This window comes from Sarcophilus harrisii, chromosome 2 (genome assembly GCF_902635505.1).
Source record: "Sarcophilus harrisii chromosome 2, mSarHar1.11, whole genome shotgun sequence".
In the NCBI taxonomy this organism is placed as follows: Eukaryota; Metazoa; Chordata; class Mammalia; order Dasyuromorphia; family Dasyuridae; genus Sarcophilus; species Sarcophilus harrisii.
Genome location: NC_045427.1, coordinates 446,772,306 through 446,793,134, shown reverse-complemented (window position 1 = coordinate 446,793,134; position 20,829 = coordinate 446,772,306). Strand labels below are relative to the sequence as shown.

General features: G+C 33.3%; 1 protein-coding gene across 9 annotated transcripts in view; it reads left to right on the top strand.

The window, feature by feature from the left end:
• STRBP (spermatid perinuclear RNA binding protein) overlaps positions 1-20,829 on the top strand; it is a 153,665-nt gene that overhangs the window by 60,256 nt on the left and 72,580 nt on the right. For 8 of the 9 annotated variants that reach the window (XM_031954274.1, XM_031954272.1, XM_031954271.1 and 5 more), the window contains exon 2: positions 14,820-14,991. In XM_031954274.1, coding sequence (XP_031810134.1) covers positions 14,989-14,991 — 3 coding nt within the window. In that variant the 5' untranslated portion in view covers positions 14,820-14,988. Of the gene's footprint in view, positions 1-3,359; positions 3,379-14,819; positions 14,992-20,829 lie in introns of those variants that run through there. The other variant, XM_031954267.1, reaches the window with a different exon arrangement.

The window sequence follows — 20,829 nt, the reverse complement described above, 5'->3', positions numbered from 1 at the left end:
GGGCTGAACTGAGTGACGGGATGATTCTCAAAAATAATTGCTCCTTTTCCTACCAATTTATCTTATTCTCATCACATCTGGATTAAAGAGAGAACAACATATACATGTAGAAGCGTTAAAAAGTCCTCTAAGTATATAAAGAGATAAAAGGATGAGGAAACAGGCTAAGTGGAGAGGGGAACAGAGATGTGGCATTTCTTTAGAACGACATTTAGATTAAGATTTAGTAGGATGGTAGGAAAGGAATAGGGAGAGATTCTTAGAGGAGTGGGTAGAATATAGAATGGTATAGAGGATAAGGGAAAGATTCTTTAAAAGTATGGATTAGGGAGGTACTACTATAAATAGAGGAAAAATAGGATAAAAGGAGGTTCAGGAGGACAGTGATGAGGAAAAATAGGATGGAGAGATACACAAATAGTAATAAAAATTTTGAATGTGAATTAGATGAACTCATACATAAAAGGTATAGCAGAATGGATTAAAAATCAGAATGTGACAATATGCTCCTTATAAGAAACACATTTAAGAATAAGAGACAATTAAAAATAAAGGACTTACGTAGACTTTGTTATGCAGCAGCAGATACAAAACAAAGCAGTTAGCAATCATGATCTCAGAAAAAGTTAAAGCAAACAGGTTTAATTAAAAATAATAAACAGCACAATTGCATTAAAATAAAAGATACCATAGTTAAGTAATATCAATATTAAATCTATATACAACAAATACTATAGTATTTAAATTTTTAGAAGAAAATTTTAAAGAATTATAGATGGAAATAAATATTAGTATTACAATAATGGAAGACATTAATCTTCTATCAGAATAAGATCTTTAAAAAAAAAGATGTATTTACTTTAAGGAATTAAATAGAATTTTAGATAAACCAGATATCTGAAGAGAATTGAATGGGAATAGAAAAGAATACACCTTTTTCTCATCAGTACAAGGTAATATTATAAATATTGACCATATATTAGGGCATAAAAATGTTAATAGTATCTTAATACTTTTGCTTTTTTAACTTTCTTTCACGATCACAGTACAATAAAATTATATTAAGGGAGCATGGAATCGTTGAAATAACTAATTGGATGGAGCAGTAATGAACTCAACCAGCTATGCCCAGAGAAAGAACTCTGGGAGATGACTAAAACCATTACATTGAATTCCCAATCCCTATATTTATGCCCACCTGAATTTTTTATTTCCTTCACAAGCTAATTGTACAATATTTCAGAGTCTGATTCTTTTTGTACAGCAAAATAACGTTTTGGTCATGTATACTTATTGTGTATCTAATTAATGTTTTAATGTACTTAACATCTACTGGTCATCCTGCCATCTGGGGGAGGAGGTGGGGGGTAAGAGGTGAAAAATTGGAATAAGAGGTTTGGTAATTGTTTTTTTTTTTTGTTTGTTTGTTTGTTTGTTTTTTTTTACTTATTGATAAATTGATCTTTAATAAAAAGAGACCCTAAAAATAGGTCACATAGTTCTATACCATTAGCACCCCCTCCAGGTCCTATGCAGGAATCCCCTCTAAAACTAAAGTCTAGAATGTTAACTTTTTTTTTTTTTTTTAATTTATTTAATAGCCTTTTATTTACAGGATATATGCATGGGTAACTTTACAGCATTAACAATTGGAGGTTTGGCAATTGTTAATGCTGTAAAGTTACCCATGCATATATCCTGTAAATAAAAGGCTATTAAATAAATTAAAAAATAACTAATTGGAAACCTAATCCTTTTTTTATGTTAATTATGTTAAATCCAATATATGTATACATATTTATACAATTATCATGCTGCATAAGAAAAATCAGATCAAAAAGTAAAAAAAAAGAGAGAAAACAAAATGCAAGCAACAACAAAAAATGTAAAAATACTATGTTGTGATCCACACTCACATAGTCCTTTCTCTGGATGTAGATGGCTGTCTCTATCACAAGACTTGAAATTGGTGTCAATCATCTTGTTGAAAAACGCCACATCCATCAGAATTGATTTTTGTATAGTCGTCTTGTTGCAATGATTTCCTGGTTCTGCTAACTTCACTTAGTATCAATTCATGTGAGTTTTTCCAGGCCTTTCTAAAATCATCCTCCTGATTATTCTTATAGGACAATAATATCCCATAACATTCCTAATTTATTGATCCATTCCCCAACTGAAGGGTATCCACTCAGTTTCCAGTTTCTTGCCGCTACACAAAGGGCTGCCACAAACATTTTTGCACATATGGGTCTCTTCCTCCCCCCTTTAAGATCGCTTTGGGATATAAGCCCAGTAGAAACACTGCTGGATCAAAGGCTAGGCACAGTTTGGACATATAAACAGCCTAATTTTAAAGAATGAGTGAGATGAAGAATGCATAGGGAAAAAAAATTTCTTTAAAGAAAATGACAGTCGTGGCAACATATCAAAACTTAGGAGATACAGCAAAAGCAGTAATCAGGAAAGTATATCTTTTAAGTTCTTATGTAAATAAAGTGAAGAAAGAGTAGACCAATTACTTGGAGATTCAACTGAAAAAGCTAAAAAAGAATCAAATTAAAACCCCCCAATTAAACTCTTAAATTGGAAATCCTAAATATTAATGGTGACATTAATAAAACTGCATGTAAAAAAACCATTGAATTGATAAATGAAGCTGAGTTGGTATTATGAAAAAAATCAATAAGAGACGAGACGTTTAATATAATTTTAAAAAATCAAATTACTAGTATTAGAAATGAAAGAGGTATATACCAGTAATGAAGATGAAATTAAAGCAATCTTTGCTGTATTGCCCAACTAAAATCCAAAATACTTACCTGAAGCTTCATTTTTTAAAAAACCTACAAACCCTAAGTTTTCTAAGCATCATCTTATTTCTTTAGTTCTTGTATTTTGAGTAATTTTTATATTTAATTTTCAGAGCAAATATTTAGTAAGGAAACCTCTTCTGCTTAATTTTGTGACACTTATTGATCATAGATTAGACGGTAAAATGCCTCAAAATTTGAGAAGTATAGGAGATACAAGTTTATTATGATTCACCTATAATTTGTTTTCTCCCCCTTTTCCTCTTCTTCCTGTTCTTAGGAAGAATCTTTCTCCCCTCCCCCTTTCATAGAATCAAATTAAATTTACCAAAAACCTTAAGTCATAGTCATAGAATGTTAGAAAACAAATATAGAATGTTAGAGCAGGTTGAAAGGCACCTGAGAAGGTTCTGTTAAGTCTCTCATTTTACAGATAGAAACCGATATAAGCCTCTCATTTTACAGATAGAAATTGAGATATAAAGAAACAAAGCAGGAGCTGTTTTTGTTTTTTTGGTGGGACCTGTAATTTCATTTTTGTAGTGAGGCACACTTTCCAATACAGGTTGGTATCTGTTTTATAACTTGTGGTTTTTAGAGTTTCCTGAGTATTGAGGAAGATAAGTGATTTTTCAGGATTTGAACCCACATTTTCCAGATCTTGAGCCCAATATTTTAAATTCTGTGCTATATTGTTTTCTGTATTATTCATAGAATATTCCATATTACTCTTAATTCGTGGGTAATAAATACTTTTGTATTCTAAAAAAATGGCCTTGCATAGTCTTTAATGAGTTATTATGGAGAAAGTTTATCATTATATGAGGAAGACTATCAGATTTGGTATCTGAATATTTTGATTTGAATTCTGGGTTGAATATATATTTGTAGGATTATTAGGCAAATGACTTTCATTACTTTGAGTTTCATTTACATCATATGTGAAGTAGGAATAATAAATATTTACATATTCAGAGTAAATATTTTCCCATTTATTGCAAGTATGGGTAATGTTGAACATGAAGTCTACATATTTTGTGTTAATCTTGTTGAATTGCATATTTTGTTGTAGTAGATTTCAAATCCCAAGTCTTTGTTGCTAATGAAGAAGTGTTAATACCTCCTGCTGTCTTGGATTTGGAGATGGAAGAGATCTTAGATATTATATTATCTAATCCTTCTCATTTTACATATGAGGAAATTGAGACAAAAAAGGAGAGTACTTTGTCAAAATTTTTTGACTTTCCCATAAGTTGGTTTCCCCTTAGCGTGCCTGTTGTCTGTCCTTTTATCACAGACTCAAATAAAGCCTTCATCTAGGGAAATGAATTACTAGAATATTAGAATATCTTTTGGCTTAATATAAGGGAAGATTTCCTAACAGAGTTGTGAGCTGTAAGTTGAACAGTTTACTGAAATTTTTGAGCATAGGCTAGAGATGGTCACTTGTTGAAATTGTCCCAAGATCACACAGGTATTGAGAAACAGAAAGATTTGTTTTGATTCCATATTCAGTACTCTTTGTCACATCACTCCTATTTAAAATACTTTAATGACTTTTGGCTTTATCAGTGTGAACTTTATTTCCAATAATTCCAGTTAGAATTTGACTGCTTATTAGATAGTTGTCAAGAGTTGTTTTGACCTCTAAATTTATTTCCCTGGTAACTAACTTGGTGATCAATCTTTTCCTTAGTTAGATTGGACCTCAAAAAGATATATAGATAATCCATTATTGATCTTACACTGAAAGCTTTTCCAATTTAGTAGGACCATGCAGAGATTGTGCTTTGTTAGCAGAACCCTGGGAGCCTATAGCTACCTCCATAGTGAGATTTCATAGTAAGACTTTGGTGTTACTTTTTATGCACGATGCTAACTTCATATTTTCAAGGTAACTGTTGCAGTGAAAGAGTTTGAAATGACCTTCAAGTTTATCTAGTAAATTTGCTACCAGAACCATGGAACTAAGTCATAGTTTATTGAAATTAGAAGAATCTGGAAGAGTCTAGAAGAGATCTTCCTTCATGCTCTTATTTTGCAGAAGAGAAAACTGAGGCCCTGATACTTATCTGTTGCCTCAGGTAATAGACCTCAGAATAACATGTCTGGGAGAAAACTGGGGTGTGTGTATGTATGTATGTATGTGTGTGTGAGGGAGCAGGATGACAGTCAGTGGTGTTGGTACAGAATGTACTAAAACTTGAAACTAAAAATGCTAGAGTAGTTTGCAGTTTCCTTCTCCAGTTCATTTTTGCATATGAAGTAAACTGAGGCAGAGAGGGTTAAGTAATTTGCCCAGGGTCACAGACTAGATTTGAGCTTGTGATGTCTTCATTACTGCAGATTTGATGCTCTGTCTTCACCCCTTAGCTTTATCTAGTCCAACTCCTCCTTGTTGTATAAGGAGTCCCTTTATAGCCACCTTTGACAAATGGTCACCCATATTTTCCTTGAATACCTCTAGTGATGGGGAATTCATTAGTCTCAAAAAGTGTCCATTCCATTGTTAGACAACTGATTATTGGGAGGAGCTTTCTCTTATTGAATAGAATTGTAGTTTCCTATACCTTCTATTATTATCCAGCTTCTCTCCTTTGGGCCTAAGCAGAATAATTCTCATCTTAATTCTTCTTCAATATGAGATAATACCAGTCTGCCTCCTGTCTTTTCTCCAGGTTATATAGCTTCTTCAGTTGTGCTTCATAAGGCATGGCTTTGAGTTCCTTTCAGTCCCCTTTCTAACTTGTCAATGTCTCTTTTAAAATTAGTTCAGAAGTAGACATACTATCCAGATGCAATGCAATTGACATATAATTTCTCTGATGAATTTCTTGAGCATAAAGTGAATTTTTAATACAAATTTTATAGGGAAAAAAAATTTAGAATCCAGCTTTACCTCCTGACAATAAAAGAACATTGAGTAGAATTTCTCAATAGTTTTGGTCGTATTTAGCTTAGGATTTGAGCATTAGAAGAATAGATTCTCTCTATGGTATCTATAACATAGCCCCAGCTTTTTTTTTTCATCCTCCAATCAAAAAGCATTTATTAAGAATTTTACTAGCACCAGGCACTGTATATACAGTAGTAGTATCCCTTGGGGTTACAAAGAAATGATTCCTATTCTCAAATAACTTTTTAGGGGAAAAAAAATCAAATTTTGTTATTTTCAACGAGCAAAAATTAACTTTGTCTCTTCCACTTCCCAAAATAAAAAGGAAAAACACAGAATGGTTGTTCAACACAATTTTTTGAATTCCTAGGCCTTTTAAACATTTAACTTTACAATATTGTTGTATTTTTATAAATTGTTCTGATTCTACTTCACTTCAATCTTTTAGTTGTCTATAATCATTTCCTTCATTTTTTATAGCAAACTAGCATTATTGATGATTAATCAATAAATATTTTTATAATCTCTGACTAATATAAACTTAACTTTAAGTTACTATCTGCATTTATATATTATAACGTATTCATATTCTTTAGTTATGGACACTTCATATTTCCATTTTTTGCTATCTCAAAAATAACTATAATTATTTGTGTTCATTTTTAGACTTTGTTTAATTTAGGACTACCATTTCCCTTAATCTACTCGTTTTTCTACCCTTTTCCATTCTTGTCCTTAGTTGCAGTGCCCATGATCTTGGCTTCATTTTCCTCATCTGTGTGAGGATTTGGAATAGATGGGGGCAGTGGAACATTTTGAATATTTTATATAAAGGATCTTGAAGTTTTCTGTTTTCTTCAAAGACAAAGTCAATCTCTTATTAATCCAACTGAAGAAAAAGTGTGCCTTACTGCTTAGAAAAGGAAGGTATATACTGGCTGCTTGTGTACAATGGGAAGAATACTAGTCTAGATATCAGAAAACTCTTGCTTGAATCCTGGCTCCTAGGTATATTTTATGATTTAGGGATAAGTAGTAATTATAAGAAATGAAGCTTTTGGAACCTCAGTCATGTCATCTGTAAAATGGAAGTGATAATATTTATATAGCTCAATAAATGGCTTGTAAGTGAAGCTTGGTAGTAGAGTGTGTTAGCGATACATTTTTTTATGGATTTCATTTGTAGCCCATAAATGCTAATAGCACACTGGTATGTTTTTCTGTTATATCTTGCCCATAGGGCTACTTGATTAGCTTAACTCCTTTTCTGGTTTTGTATATATATTTTATATCACTTCTGGTTTGCATTGTTAATAATATGGTTTATTTGTGTCTTTGCATAAACCGAAACTTTAATTCTTCAGAAACTGTAGTATTGTGATTTGCAGCCCTATAGTATTGTAGGAACAATATTGGTACTGTGAAGATGGGCCTTTGTGTCAAAGAGATGGTTAGGACTCGATAAAAACACTGCAAAGGTGTTTCTACAGGGCTTATATCCCAAAGAGATCTTAAAGGAGAGAAAGGGAACCACATGTGCAAAAATGTTTGTGGCAGTCCTTTTTGTAGTAGCAAAAAACTGGAAACTGAGTGGATGCCCATCAATTGGAGAATGGCTGAATAAATTGTGGTATATGAATGTTATGGAATATTATTGTTCTGTAAGAAATGACCAGCAGGATGATTTTAGAGAGGTCTGGAGAGACTTACATGAACTGATGCTAAGTAATAGGACCAGGAGATTATTGTATACAGCAACAACATTATATGACAATTATGCGATGGACATGGCACTTTAAAACAATGAGATGATTCAGATCAGTTCCAATAGTCTTATGATGAAGAGAGCCATCTATACCCATAGAGAGGACTGTGGGAACTGAATATGGATCACAACATAGAACTTTCACTCTTTCTGTTCTTTGCTTGCATTTTGTTTTTTCAGTTTTTCCCCCTTCTTGATCTGATTTTTCTTGTGCAGCAAGATAATCCAATAATTATCTGCCATCTCTAGGGGAGGGAGGGAGTGGGGAGGAAGGAGAGGAAAATTTGGAACACAAGGTTTTGCAAGGGTTAGTGTTTTGTAAATAAAAAGCTTTAATAAAAAAAATAAATAAAAACACTGCAAAGTTTTCCAGATGCATTGCAGGCTTCTCTCTTCTCCCTCTATAATTTTAGATCCAGTTTATTCTCTTATCTTTAATGCCTTAAGATATGTGTACTGATATATATATATATATATATATATATATATATATATATACACATACACATACACACACATACATACCTATATATATAAACCTTGTATCCATTTGTATATCATAGTTTGGACAAAAGAAATTTTTATCTATAAAATAGCTCAAGTAAGGTAGCACTATATAAACAAACATCATGACTTTCTATATCTTGAACAGGAATCATTAAATTATAGAAAAGTCCTATTTGAAAGAAATGCAGAAATATAGTATTTGGACACATTTAAAACAAATGCTTAATCATAATAAGGTCAACTTGAATAATTAGAGACATATTCATTGCTTTTAGTAGGGTCATGTCAATATGGTGAAAGTAATGATACTTGTTCAGTTAATCTCTACAGATTAGACTGTGCTTTACTAATCCAATTAACAAAAGAATTTTAGTACTAGATTTAGAAAAAATAGAATTCATTTGAGGAACAAAACAATTTAGTTCTCTTAGGGGAAATAATAATTTAAAGAAGGGGGAAGAATAAATGAAAAAAAAATCTCAAATGCTTTTTTTTATGCTAGGCACTCTGCTATGCTTTATCATTCAAAGTGTCTTAAGGGAGTTTACATTTTAGTAGGGGATAGGGAGTGGGGAGAAACTCAACTGTGGGAATGAGTTATAGCCAGGAAAGGGAGTTGTTATAGGAATGATGAGATGATCTATTGGTTGGTAAACTGATATATCTTTTCCAAAGATATGTAATAGTATTGGTTTTGGAGATTTTTTTCTGGTGGTCTTAGCACAAACACAGTGGCTGGCATATAACAGGTCCTTAATATGTATTGACTCATTTTCTAGTCTGTTCCAGAAGTTCTTAGTAGCGTGAAAGTGGCAAGAGTTGGTAAAATGGTCAGAATGGGCAACTGATTTGGATGTGAAGCACTTACAGACTCAATTATAAACTAGTAATTGTCAAACCTATTTGGTGCTAGTTAAAAAATAGAAAAGTTGATCAGTGGTGGAATTGAGATAAGCAAGAATCAGAAACAAATTCAGTGATCAAATCTTTTTTTTTTTTTATCTTCAAAGTAAGAAAAAATATATTTATTTTTTTAAAAAAGCAAATGTATCTATGTTCCAGCTTTAGTTGTTCTTCCTGAAACCTCCTGTACTTTTCTGATACAATCTAATACTTTGTCATCTTTGCAACTCTGGACAGCTTTGGTTAGTAGACTTGTCACCTGCCCAGCAGAGCAGTGGTCCAAGAGAGTAAGACTTAAGTCAGTGGTCTCCTGTAACAGAGCTGCCTTCACGGGCTCAGGAGTAAGGCTTTGGTCTTTCGCTACATCACACACCATTTTTAGGAGGGCTTTCAGGAACAGTGATCAAATCTTTAACAAATTTATAAAACAAACTGCTTGAAGGGAAACTTTGCAATTTGATAACGCCTGGAAAAAACCAAAGTTTTATATCCTCTTTCCCCCAAAAGTCTTACTAGACTTTTATCTTACATATACCACAATGAGTTGCAGATGGAATTGTAACCTCAATGTAAAAGCTCACATTAAAAAATGTACATAGAGGAAAAGTCTGGACAAGAACTGATGTTAAGTGAGTGAGCAGAACTAAGAAAACATTATATACAGTAAGAACAAGATTTTGTGATGGACTTGGCTCTATTCAATGAGATAATTCAAAGCATCCCATTCAGAGAGAACTATGGAGAAAAAATGTGGTTCAAAGCATAGTATTTTCACCTTTTTTTGTTTTGTTGTTTGTTTTTTCTTTCTCTTGTTTTTTCTCCCCATTTGTTCTGATTTTTTTTTTTTTTTTGCACAGCATGACAGATACAGAATTGTACCTGTTTAACCTATTTCAGATTGCTTGCTGTCTTGGGGAAGAGAGAAGTGGGGAGAAAGGGAGAAAAATTTGGAACGTGAGCTTTTGCAAAGGTGAATGTTGAAACTATCTTTGAATTTGGGGTTTTATTATTATTTTTTGGGGGGTGGTGGTGAGGCAGTTGGGTTAGGTGACTTGTCCAGGGTCACACAGCTAATAAGTGGTAAGTGTTTGAGACTGATTTTGAAGTCAAATGCTCCTGACTCCAGGGCTGGTATTCTATTTATAAAATCTAGCTTACTACTCTTACATATATTTGGAAAAATAAAATACTATTTAAAAAAACAAAGATTGACAAATTTTGCTCCTTCCCTCCCTTCCTTCTCCTTACCCTAAGATAGCAAGCAATCTGATATGTTAAACATGTATAATTATTTTAAACATATTTCCATATTTGTCATATTGTGCAAGAAAAATCAGACCAAAAAGGGAAAAAACATTAGAAAGAAAAACAAAATATGGTGAAAATACTATATTTCGATCCACATTCAGTCTCCATAGTTTTCTTTCTGGTTGTGGTTGGCATTTTCTATCCCAAGTCTGTTGGTGTTGCCTTGAATTACTGTATTGCTGAGAAGAGACAAGTTCATCCCAATTGATCATCACATAACCTTGGCTGTTATTATGTACAGGTTTTTGGTTCTGGAGCGCTCTCATTTCATTGATAAAGACTTTTAAAACTTTTAAACTTTTCATTTCTATCAGCAATTCTAGTTGACTTTATGCTAAAACTACATTTTTGTTGTAGAGGTTTTACTTGTGTATGTTTTGGAATCATTTCTCCTCTCGATTTTGGTGTTGAGCTTTTGTCACCATAACAGCCTTTTTTTTTTATAATTGTTATTTTTTTGGTTTGTACAGTCTTCCAGATCTGACTTTGGATTTATGTTGGGATTAGAACCTTAGCACTTTTGTTGCTACTTTCTTGGATTATTATGAGTGTTGTGTTTTTCAGGATCATAGGGCCAGGTAATGCTAGAGACTTGGCAGTTGAAATACTATATGATGACCAGTTCTGATGGACCAGGTCATCCTCAGCAACGAGATCAACCAAATCATTTCCAATGGAGCAGTAATGAACTGAACCAGCTATGCCCAGAAAAAGAACTCTGGGAGATGACTAAAAACCATTACATTGAATTCCCAATCCCTATATTTATGCCCACCTGCATTTTTGATTTCCTTCACAAGCTAATTGTACAATATTTCAGAGTCTGATTCTTTTTGTACAGCAAAATAACGTTTTGGTCATGTATACTTATTGTGTATCTAATTTATATTTTAATATATTTAACATCTACTGGTCATCCTGCCATCTAGGGGAGGGGGGGGGGTAAGAGGTGAAAAATTGGAACAAGAGGTTTGGCAATTGTTGATGCTGTAAAGTTACCCATGCATATATCCTGTAAATAAAAGGCTATTAAATAAATAAATAAAAAAAAAGAGACTTGGCAGTTGAAAACTTTTAGTACTCTCAAAGTGGTCTGATTTCTTTGCTATTGGTCTGAGCTTTGCATGTCCTGACCTGGATTGGAATCTTAGCCATAGTAGATTGTAGTAGCCATAGTAGCTGCTTTTTCAGCCCTTTAGAAGGCTCTGCTCTTTTAGAATGCAAGATAGTAAGGAATGGTGTGTATATTAGAGACCAGCCCAGTCATGTGCAGAGTATCCTCAGCAGATTCTCTTTCCTCACCAACTCATGAATGTTGTTAATTCATAAGTCTCAAAGGATTTTATGTATGTGTATAAATATCCATTTCTTTTCCTTGTGTATTAATAATGATAATACCCTTTATTTTCATAGTGCTTTTAAGTTTTATAGTGTTTTTTGGGAGGAGGGGGTGTAGACTGTATCCCCCTGTTTCACTTAAAGTTCAAATGTAATAGCTAGGGGCCTGATCCTACTCCTGAATGGCATACAAACTTTATTTTTGTCTCTTCCCATTCCCCAATCTGACCTGAACCTCTTTTCCCCTCTTTAGACAGTCTGTTGAGTCCCCTATTATTTGAAAGGATTGTTTCTGAAAAAGTGAAGTTATAATATCCATACTTTGCTGAAGGAACTGAGCTCCAGAAAGCAACTTGTCTTTTCTGACTCAGATAACAGTTTCCAAACTGTGGTAGATGGTGCCAAAGAATAGTTTATGTTGGCAAAGGACCAGAAATAAAATTATTATATTACAGAAGGATCTAGCATATTTTTTTCTAGAAGTAGTCTATAGTACAGTAAAAAAAATTTTTTTCTTTGCATTCCAGCTTTATGAATTGAAGGCATATTTTAAAGCTGTGGGTTTTCATTTTTGCTAAAATGAGAAAAGATGCATTTTCTGAAGTTTTATTAACAAAATTGGGGTATCTTAGCTTTCTTTTCAATCCCATTCCCCCACTCCATGTTGTCAACAAAATTAAAAGCCACCCTTATCTCATAAACTTCATTAATAAATACTACTAAAGTACTACTTTTTTGTTTCGGTACTTGATATCTAATTTTTTGTCTCAGGAAGATATAGCAGACATAGATAACTTACCCTTTTTGGGGAACATTAGGTCCTTCTTTCATAAAGTTGTATAGGATCACAAAACTTGATACACATTCAGGAACAGGAATACCTTAATTAATCTTACAATAAAGCATAAAGAGTTATTTTGAAGGGTACAACTTAGGGACTATTTTCCATTCCCTTTTTTTGCCCCTCTTTTTTCTTTCCCTAGTGGGTTTTATATTGCCACAATAATGTAAATAAAATCACTGTAAAGAGGCAGTAAAACACTGGTCAAATGTAATAGTCATTGCATATTTCTTAATTATATTAATTTTGGGGGTATGTTCTTTCTAAGAGTGTTTTGGGTAAGTAGCTAATTAGTCTTAAAGTATCTGTAAATTAATATTATTGAAAACATTTCAATAATTTTAATAACTAGAGTTATTGAATGGCATTTCATTAGTGTAGAGAGCTCCTGGTGATGGAAGCTTTCTATACCAGCAGATCAAACTGAAACTCATCTCTAATTTAGTGCATATGTCATAGGTCTCAAGACTCAGTTGAGTCACAATGATGTGCTCTTAAGTGTCAGAGGTAGGATTTACGATTAGGTCTTCCTGAGTGTGAGCACAGTCCTCTTATCTACTAAGATCATTCTGTTTTCCATCACAATAAATAGTTAAACAAAAAAAAATTCCGGGTGGTCTTTTGCTATAGGATTTAAGATATGAAGATGCCTTAGAAATTTTCTACTCCAATTTTGTGTTACAGATTTAGAAACTGACCTAGAGAAGTGAAGTGACTTGCCAATGGTAGTAAGAAATTGAGTTAGGATTTGATGGGGGGGAGAAGGGGGAGCACTTTAATGAAGATTATTATTAACTATATTTTTATCTTCATTATCATCAGAATACTAATTTAAATAGCTTTCATTTATTAGAACCTTTTGAAATCACTAAATCTAAGTAGTGACATAATTTAGGTGAATTTGCTGAACTCACAGAATTTTGAGTAATGACATGGGTATTTTGCATGTAGTTCATAGTTGGCTTATCATTTGGACACAGTTGTGTATGTGTCTGCCATATAAGACACTGTATTTCTTACCCACATCCACTGAAAAAAAAAACTAGTGGGACTTTCTTTGGAGGAGAGAAGACAGTGCTGCCATTTCTATTGGTTAAGTTGTTAGTATTCATCTTGTAAATATCTTTTCAATGGAGAGGTATTTTAAATAGAAGGGTAACAATTTTCCCTTGTTTTGAGTTAGGTGATAAACAGTTTTAATTACTCCCTTTGCTACCTCTGCAACTGAAACACCTGTTGTATTTTGGTATTAACTCTCTAGGTTTGCTTTGTTTGGAAACTGCATGCATTATATATAATAATTTCAGAATTGTTTCACTGATGCTTGACACATTCACATTTTTCTAAACAATGGAATAAATTGGTTCTTGCAAAGGTTGTACAAAATAAAATACAAAGGAGTTGGGAGCTAATGGATTTAAACATTATCTTAGAGATTTATACAAATCTAGGTCTTAATCTAGCTGAAAGTACCTTGACTTTGGTTCATTCTCAGAAAACTAGGTAAGGAGGTAATAACTTATTTTGCCATTTTATAGATGAGAACACCAATGCCAAAATAAAATGATTTATCTAGTGTTAGCTTGTTGTAATTAAGTGAATCCAGAGAAAAGATTGCTTTGGTACAATGGGGAAAATTCTGAACTTGGAGTTAGGACTTGGATTTAAATCATTGTTCCAGCACCGACTAGCTCTTGGGAAAATCACTCCAATTTTCTGAGTCTTAGTTTTCTTAGCTGGAAAATGGGGGTGAAAATCTCTGCACTGCTTGCTTCTCATAGTTATGTGAGAAAAACACTTTGTAAAGTTTGATAGAAATACGTTCAACTAACATTTAGACATCTATTATGTGCAAAACAGTGAGGACATAACTTCTTAAAAAGGAATCCTTATTCCCAAGGAATTACATTGGGATTTGAAGGGGGGAAAATAGGCTGAGGTGGGAGCATGATTGAACTGTATATAAGCAGTATGATGCAAAGTAGGTTGGGGTGTTGGGCTGCAAAAGGATAGGTCAGGCAAAGTATTTTAGGAATAAGTCAGTAAGGAAATTATGTAATTGTAAGAAAAATCATTACTGATAAAATGGGAATGATATAATGCCTAATTCCATAAGTTAATTATGAGATAAGCATTATACAAACTTGTCTAAGCACTTATTGAATATAGGATGCTTCTGTTATTATTATTATTATTACAAACATATTAACTGAATTAACCCATATTATTATATTATCCATATTATGCCCTCAAACTTACATTTTCTGTATCTATGAGCTTTTTAAAAAGCAAAACAAAAAACCCTCTAATTTTCTTTAAAACCTTTTGCCTTTTAATTAGTAGCATAATGTTGAGTTAAGACAGACTTGATAGTAATCACAACGTAACTTTTTAAAAAAAGATGTGTTGTTCTCCCCTTCTCCCCCCTTCCCCTTATTCCTCTTTCAGGTGTTTTCCAGAGAGTAGTTCTTGGGGCATCTTTGCCACATTAACTCAGTCTGTCAGGGGACTAAAAGGCTTATGAGGAGGTTCTGTCTCAGAAAACAGTGTCTATTGAAGACAACAAGGAAGAGGGAAAAAGAACGGAAAAAAAGAAGCTAAAACATTTTAGCAAATCATGGTAGGTAATTTTCACTAATTCTCTTGATCTTATTCAGAGTCTTTTAACTTGATATTTGAAAAGTTAACATTAGAAAAAGGTGTTAATTTTTTGGCTCTAGTGCTAGGACAAAGATGGCACTGCGCTGCTATTGAAGCAAAGCAGATGAGGTATGATTTATTATAGAGTTCTTTAAACCACAAAATGGAGCCCTGTGAGCCTGCTGGCCATGAATTATTAAATTCAAATGAGAGAATGTTCATAAATAATGTTTTCTAATAAAACTGGCAAAACTGTTACAGATAACTAAATGACCTTGAACTATAGTTTATATGAATTGCTTCTAGACTTCTATTTAAAGGTCATTTTTTTTTTTCTTTTAAAAACATATACCTCCCTTGATGTTTTCATCATGTTATGGAGAAATCCCTGAGCACAAAGTCTGTGCCCATGGAGCACAAGTTCTGCCAGGTTTACCAAACAGGAAAGTTTCAAACATTGCCCCTGCAGTAGACTGTGTATTTGTTGTCTGAGGACCATGAACAAATGTCTTTTCCTTTCGGGACTCAGTTGTATCCTTTGCCAATTAGAAGGGATAGTTTCTTCTGCTCTCAAATCTTAAAACTCTTGTCACAATTAAATGGAAAGCTTTGGAAAAGCTTTGGAGCTGAAGATACAGTGCCCAGGTGGGGTGAGTGAGAAACAACTGAAAAGAAGGGCAGGATGAGTAGTTTATTTATACTAGAGGGACAGAAGTGCTGGGTTCTGTGTATATATGGATGCAGTGACTGATACTTGACATATTGAACACTTGTTCAATAAGGACTATAGTACCATTCTCCTTTATTTTATGAGAGCTGCACCTGTTTTTCAGAGGTAAAATTATCAGGTATGTAAATTGTCCAGAAAATAGTGTCATCTTGATGTCGTATTCAACCTTGTTTCAGACTTATTTCATGAACTTTTGTTAAATCACTTAACCTCTCTGTGACCCAGATTATGCATTGTAAAATGCTATCAGTTCTTTCACTTCTCTCTCTTTGGGAAATGGTTGTTAAACCTGTAAACCTGTTTTATAAATCAACTTATTCTAAGCCAAGAATGAATTAGAGACTTTAGAATCTTTTAATCCTTGATAAAAAGCACAAAGATCATATTAACTGTATACTAGAGTATATTGATTAGGGGCAGCATAGAGATTTATTGGAACAACCATTGTAGTTTGAATCCTGGCTGTGTTTTTTTTAGCCTTGTGACCCTGGAAAAATCACTTCACCTCTTTACAAAGCTGCAATTTCCTCATCTGACAAATGGGGATGGTATACTCTGCTTCTCTCCCAAGATTGCTTTGTAAAGTGCCAGTTCTAATTAATTTTACTGTTACTATATTGCAGTAATAGTGTTATAGTAGTAACTGTTATAAATTGTAACTTTAAAGGATTATAATGACTTGCACTGTGCTGGCGAGGGAAATACTTTGAATTCTGGATCATGAATTCTTGGGTGTAGTACTTTCTGCTCCAGTACTTAGCTGATCATGACCAAGATCACCTCCAGGTGATGTTATTTCTTTATCTGTAAAAAGAGCAGTGATTATTTTTCTATGTTACAAGATTATGGTAAGGAAAATGAACTGCATACTTTGAAACATTCTACAGATGTGAGTAGATGACAGTTTTTTTTTTAATTGTTTATTTTCTTAAGTTACACATTGTTTTATGAATCCATGTTGGGAGACAAAAATCAGACAAAAGGGAAAAACTATGGGAGAGAAAACAACAAAAAGAAGTTAACATAGGATGTTTTGATTTACATTCAATCTCCATAGTTTTTTCTGGATGCAGATTGGATTTTCTGTTCAGGTTCTATTGGGATTGCTTTGGATCACTGAACCACTGAGAAGAACCAAGCCATTCATAGCTGATCATCGAACATTCTTGATGTTACTGTATACAATGTTATTCCTGCTTTTGCTTGTTTTACTCAGCATCAGTTCATGTAAATCTTTCCAGGTCTTTCTAAAATCAGCTTGTTCATCCTTTCTCTCTTTCTCTCTTTCTCTCTTTCTCTCTTTCTCTCTTTCTCTTTCTCTCTTTCTCTCTTTCTCTCTTTCTTTCTTTCTTTCTTTCTTTCTTTCTTTCTCTCTTTCTCTCTTTCTCTCTTTCTCTCTTTCTCTCTTTCTCTCTTTCTCTCTTTCTCTTTCTCTCTTTCTCTCTTTCTCTCTTTCTCTCTTTCTCTCTTCTCTCTTTCTCTCTTTCTCTTTCTCTCTTTCTCTCTCTCTCTCTCTCTCTCTTTCTCTCTCTCTCTCTCTCTTTCTCTCTTTCTCTCTTTCTTTCTCTCTCTCTCTCTCTCTCTCTCTCTTTCTTTCTCTCTTTCCTTTCTCTTTCCTTTCTTTCCTTTCTTTCTTTCAACAATAACATTCCATTACCTTCGTATACCATAACTTATTCAGCCATTCCTCAATTGATGGGCATCTACTTATTTTCCAATTCTTTGTTACCACAAAAGAGCTACAAACATTTTTGCACATGTGGGTCTTTTTCCTTCTTTTATGATTTCCCTGGGATATAGACATAGTAGAGACACTACTGGATCAGAGGGTATGTACAGTTTTATAGCCCTTTTGGCATATCTCCAAATTGCTCTCCAGAATGATTGGATCATTCCACCACTCCACCAACAGTGCATTAGTGTCCCAGTTTTCCCACATCTTCTCCAACAATTGTCATTATCTTTTCCTATCAATTTAGCCAACCTGAGGGATGTGAGGTGATACCTCAAGAGTTATTTTAATTTGTATTTCTTTAATCAATAACGATTTAGAGCATTTTTTCATATGACAATAGAGGGCTTCAATTTCAATAGATGACATTTTTTAATGTTTCATGATCACTTATTTTTTTTAGTATGGGTTCTCATGATGGAGATTGTTGACCTTTAACACTTCCATAGACTAAACTACTCTGATCAGACTTTAGTAATGGGCATCTCCAATTATTTGATCTGGTCTTGGAATGACAAACATACACTCCATTTAATTGGTCCATATCCAAGTCTAGCTTATAAAGAGTATCATACTAGAAATTCTTGTTAGAACTTCTTTGTGTTGGAATTCCCCTCCCTCCCAACCTTACTCTCCCTCACCAATGTATTTAAGTAATTGTTCTAATGCCTTTGACACTACTTGCAGACCAAACAGTTTGCTTTCTCTATAAATTATTGTATGAGCTTTAAGACCAATATAAAATGGGCTTCTATTATCCCTTCTCAACAACTGTGATGGTTATAGAAGTCTTCTATAACTTTTTGAAAAATTAAAAAACAAATTAAATGCTTTTAAATTCTCTCCACCCCTAGCAAACTTTATTTTTCATAGTTTTATTGATAACTTTGATTTTAAAAATACTTAACGTTACCCATTGTACCTTTACTTCTCAGAGAAGCATCTCTCTCTCTCTTTTTCTTTTTTTTTTTTGGAAAATGCAAATGTCTTTATTTTTGTGGGGTAAAATCTTCAAAAAAATTTTTTTTCATAATTATAACTTTTTATTGGGTAATTTTTTACAACATTATCCCTTGCACTTCTGTTCCGACTTTTCCAACCCCTCCCCCAGATGGCAAGCAGTCCTATACATGTTAAATATATCACAATATATCCTAGATACAATATATGTATGCGGAACCAAACTGTAGAGAAGCGTCTCTTAATAACAAATAATAAAAATGGGAAAAAAGTCTAGCTTAACAGAACTAAGCAAAAAAAAGCTTAACATCTGTACTTTCACATTCAGAATTGTTATAATTACATAGCATCCAGTTATCATTACTATTATTATTTTAGTCCTTGTTTTTTTTTGTTGTTTCTACTTTTCATCAGTTTGTATAAGTTTTCCTATGATTATTTACATTTATCAGATTTGTAATTTCTTACAGTACAGTAATATATCATTACATTACATTTTATAACTTGTTTAGCCATTCCTCAATTAATGGACATCGCTTCCAGTTCTTTGCTATTGCGTAAAGTACTGATATAAGTATTTTGATGTATATAGAACCTTTTAAAAAATTATTGATCCTTTCTAATTTTTGAGATTTTTTTGGGGATTTTTGGGATAAGAATTCATTATTTGACAAAAACTGCTGGGATAACTGGAAACTAGTATGGCAGAAATTAGGCATGGACCCACACTTAACACCGTATACCAAGATCAAAATGGGTCCATGATTTAGGCATAAAGAACGAGATTATAAATAAATTAGAGGAACATAGGATTAGAGGATTATCTCTTAGACCTGTGGAGGAAGAAGAAATTTGTGACCAAAGATGAACTAGAGACCATTATTGATCACAAAATAGAAAATTTTGATTACATCAAATTAAAAAACTTTTGTACAAACAAAACTAATGCACACAAGATTTTAAGGGAAGCAACAAATTGGGAAAATATCTTCAGAGTTAAGGGTTCTGATAAAGACCTCATTTCCAAAATATATAGTGAATTGACTCTAATTTATAAGAAACCAAGCCATTCTCCAATTGCTAAATGGTCAAAGGATATGAACAGACAATTTTCAGATGATGAAATTGAAACTGTTACCACTCATGAAAGAGTGTTCCAAATCACTATTAATCAGAGAAATGCAAATTTAGACAACTCTGAGATACCACTACACACCTGTCAGATTGGCTAAGATGACAGGAAAAATAACTGACGAATGTTGGAGGGATCTTGGGAAAACTGGGACACTGATGCATTGTTGGTGGAGTTGTGAACGAATCCCACCATTCTGGAGAGCAATCTGGAATTATGCCCCAAAAGTTATCAAACTGTGACCCAGCAGTACTACTACTGGGCTTATACCCCAAGGAGATACTAAAGAAGAGAAAGGGACCTGTATGTGCCAAAATGTTTGTGGCAGCCCTGTTTGTAGTGGCTGGAAACTGGAAAATGAATGGATGCCCTTCAATTGGAGAATGGTTGGGTAAATTGTGGTATATGAATGTTATGGAATATTATTGTTCTGTAAAAAATGATCAGCAGGATGAATAGAGAGGTTTGAAGAGACTTACATGAACTGATGCTAAGTGAAATGAGCAGAACCAGGAGATCATTATATACTTCAACAACGATACTGTATGAAGATATATTCTGATGGAGGTGCATTTCTTTGACACAGAGATCTAATTCAGTTTCAATTGATCAGTGATGGACAGAAGCAGCTACACCCAAAGAAAGAACACTGGGAAATGAATGTAAACTGTTTGCATTTTGTTTTTCTTCCCAGGTTATTTTTACCTTTTGAATCCAATTCTTCCTGTGCAACAAGAGAACTGTTTGGTTCTGCACACATATATTGTTTATAGGATATACTGCGACATATTCAACACATATAGGACTGCTTGTCATCTAGGGGAGGGAGAGAGGGGAAAAATCGGAACAGAAGTGAGTGCAAGGGATAATGTTGTAAAAAATTATCCTGGCATGGGTTCTGTCAATAAAAAAAAATTTAAAAATTAAAAAAAATTATTGATCTTCTTTGAGGTGTAGATGCATTGCATCTACACCTCAGCTAAAGGGTTTGGATATTTTTTTAGTATGGCTTTAATTTTCTTTCCTGGATCTTTGGACCAATTTATAGCTTCACTAACAGTGCATTAGTATGCCACTGTTCTTATGTTTTTAATCTTTGCCAATTTGCTTGGTGTGAGATGAAACCCCAAGGTTTGTTTGTGATTGTATTTTTAGAATTTTTAGTTGTTCGGAACATTCTTTCACTTTTTTTTTTTTAAGTTTGTAATTTTCTTTGACAACTGTTCATATTTAGAGACAATTTTTAAATATCATTTGGGCTAAT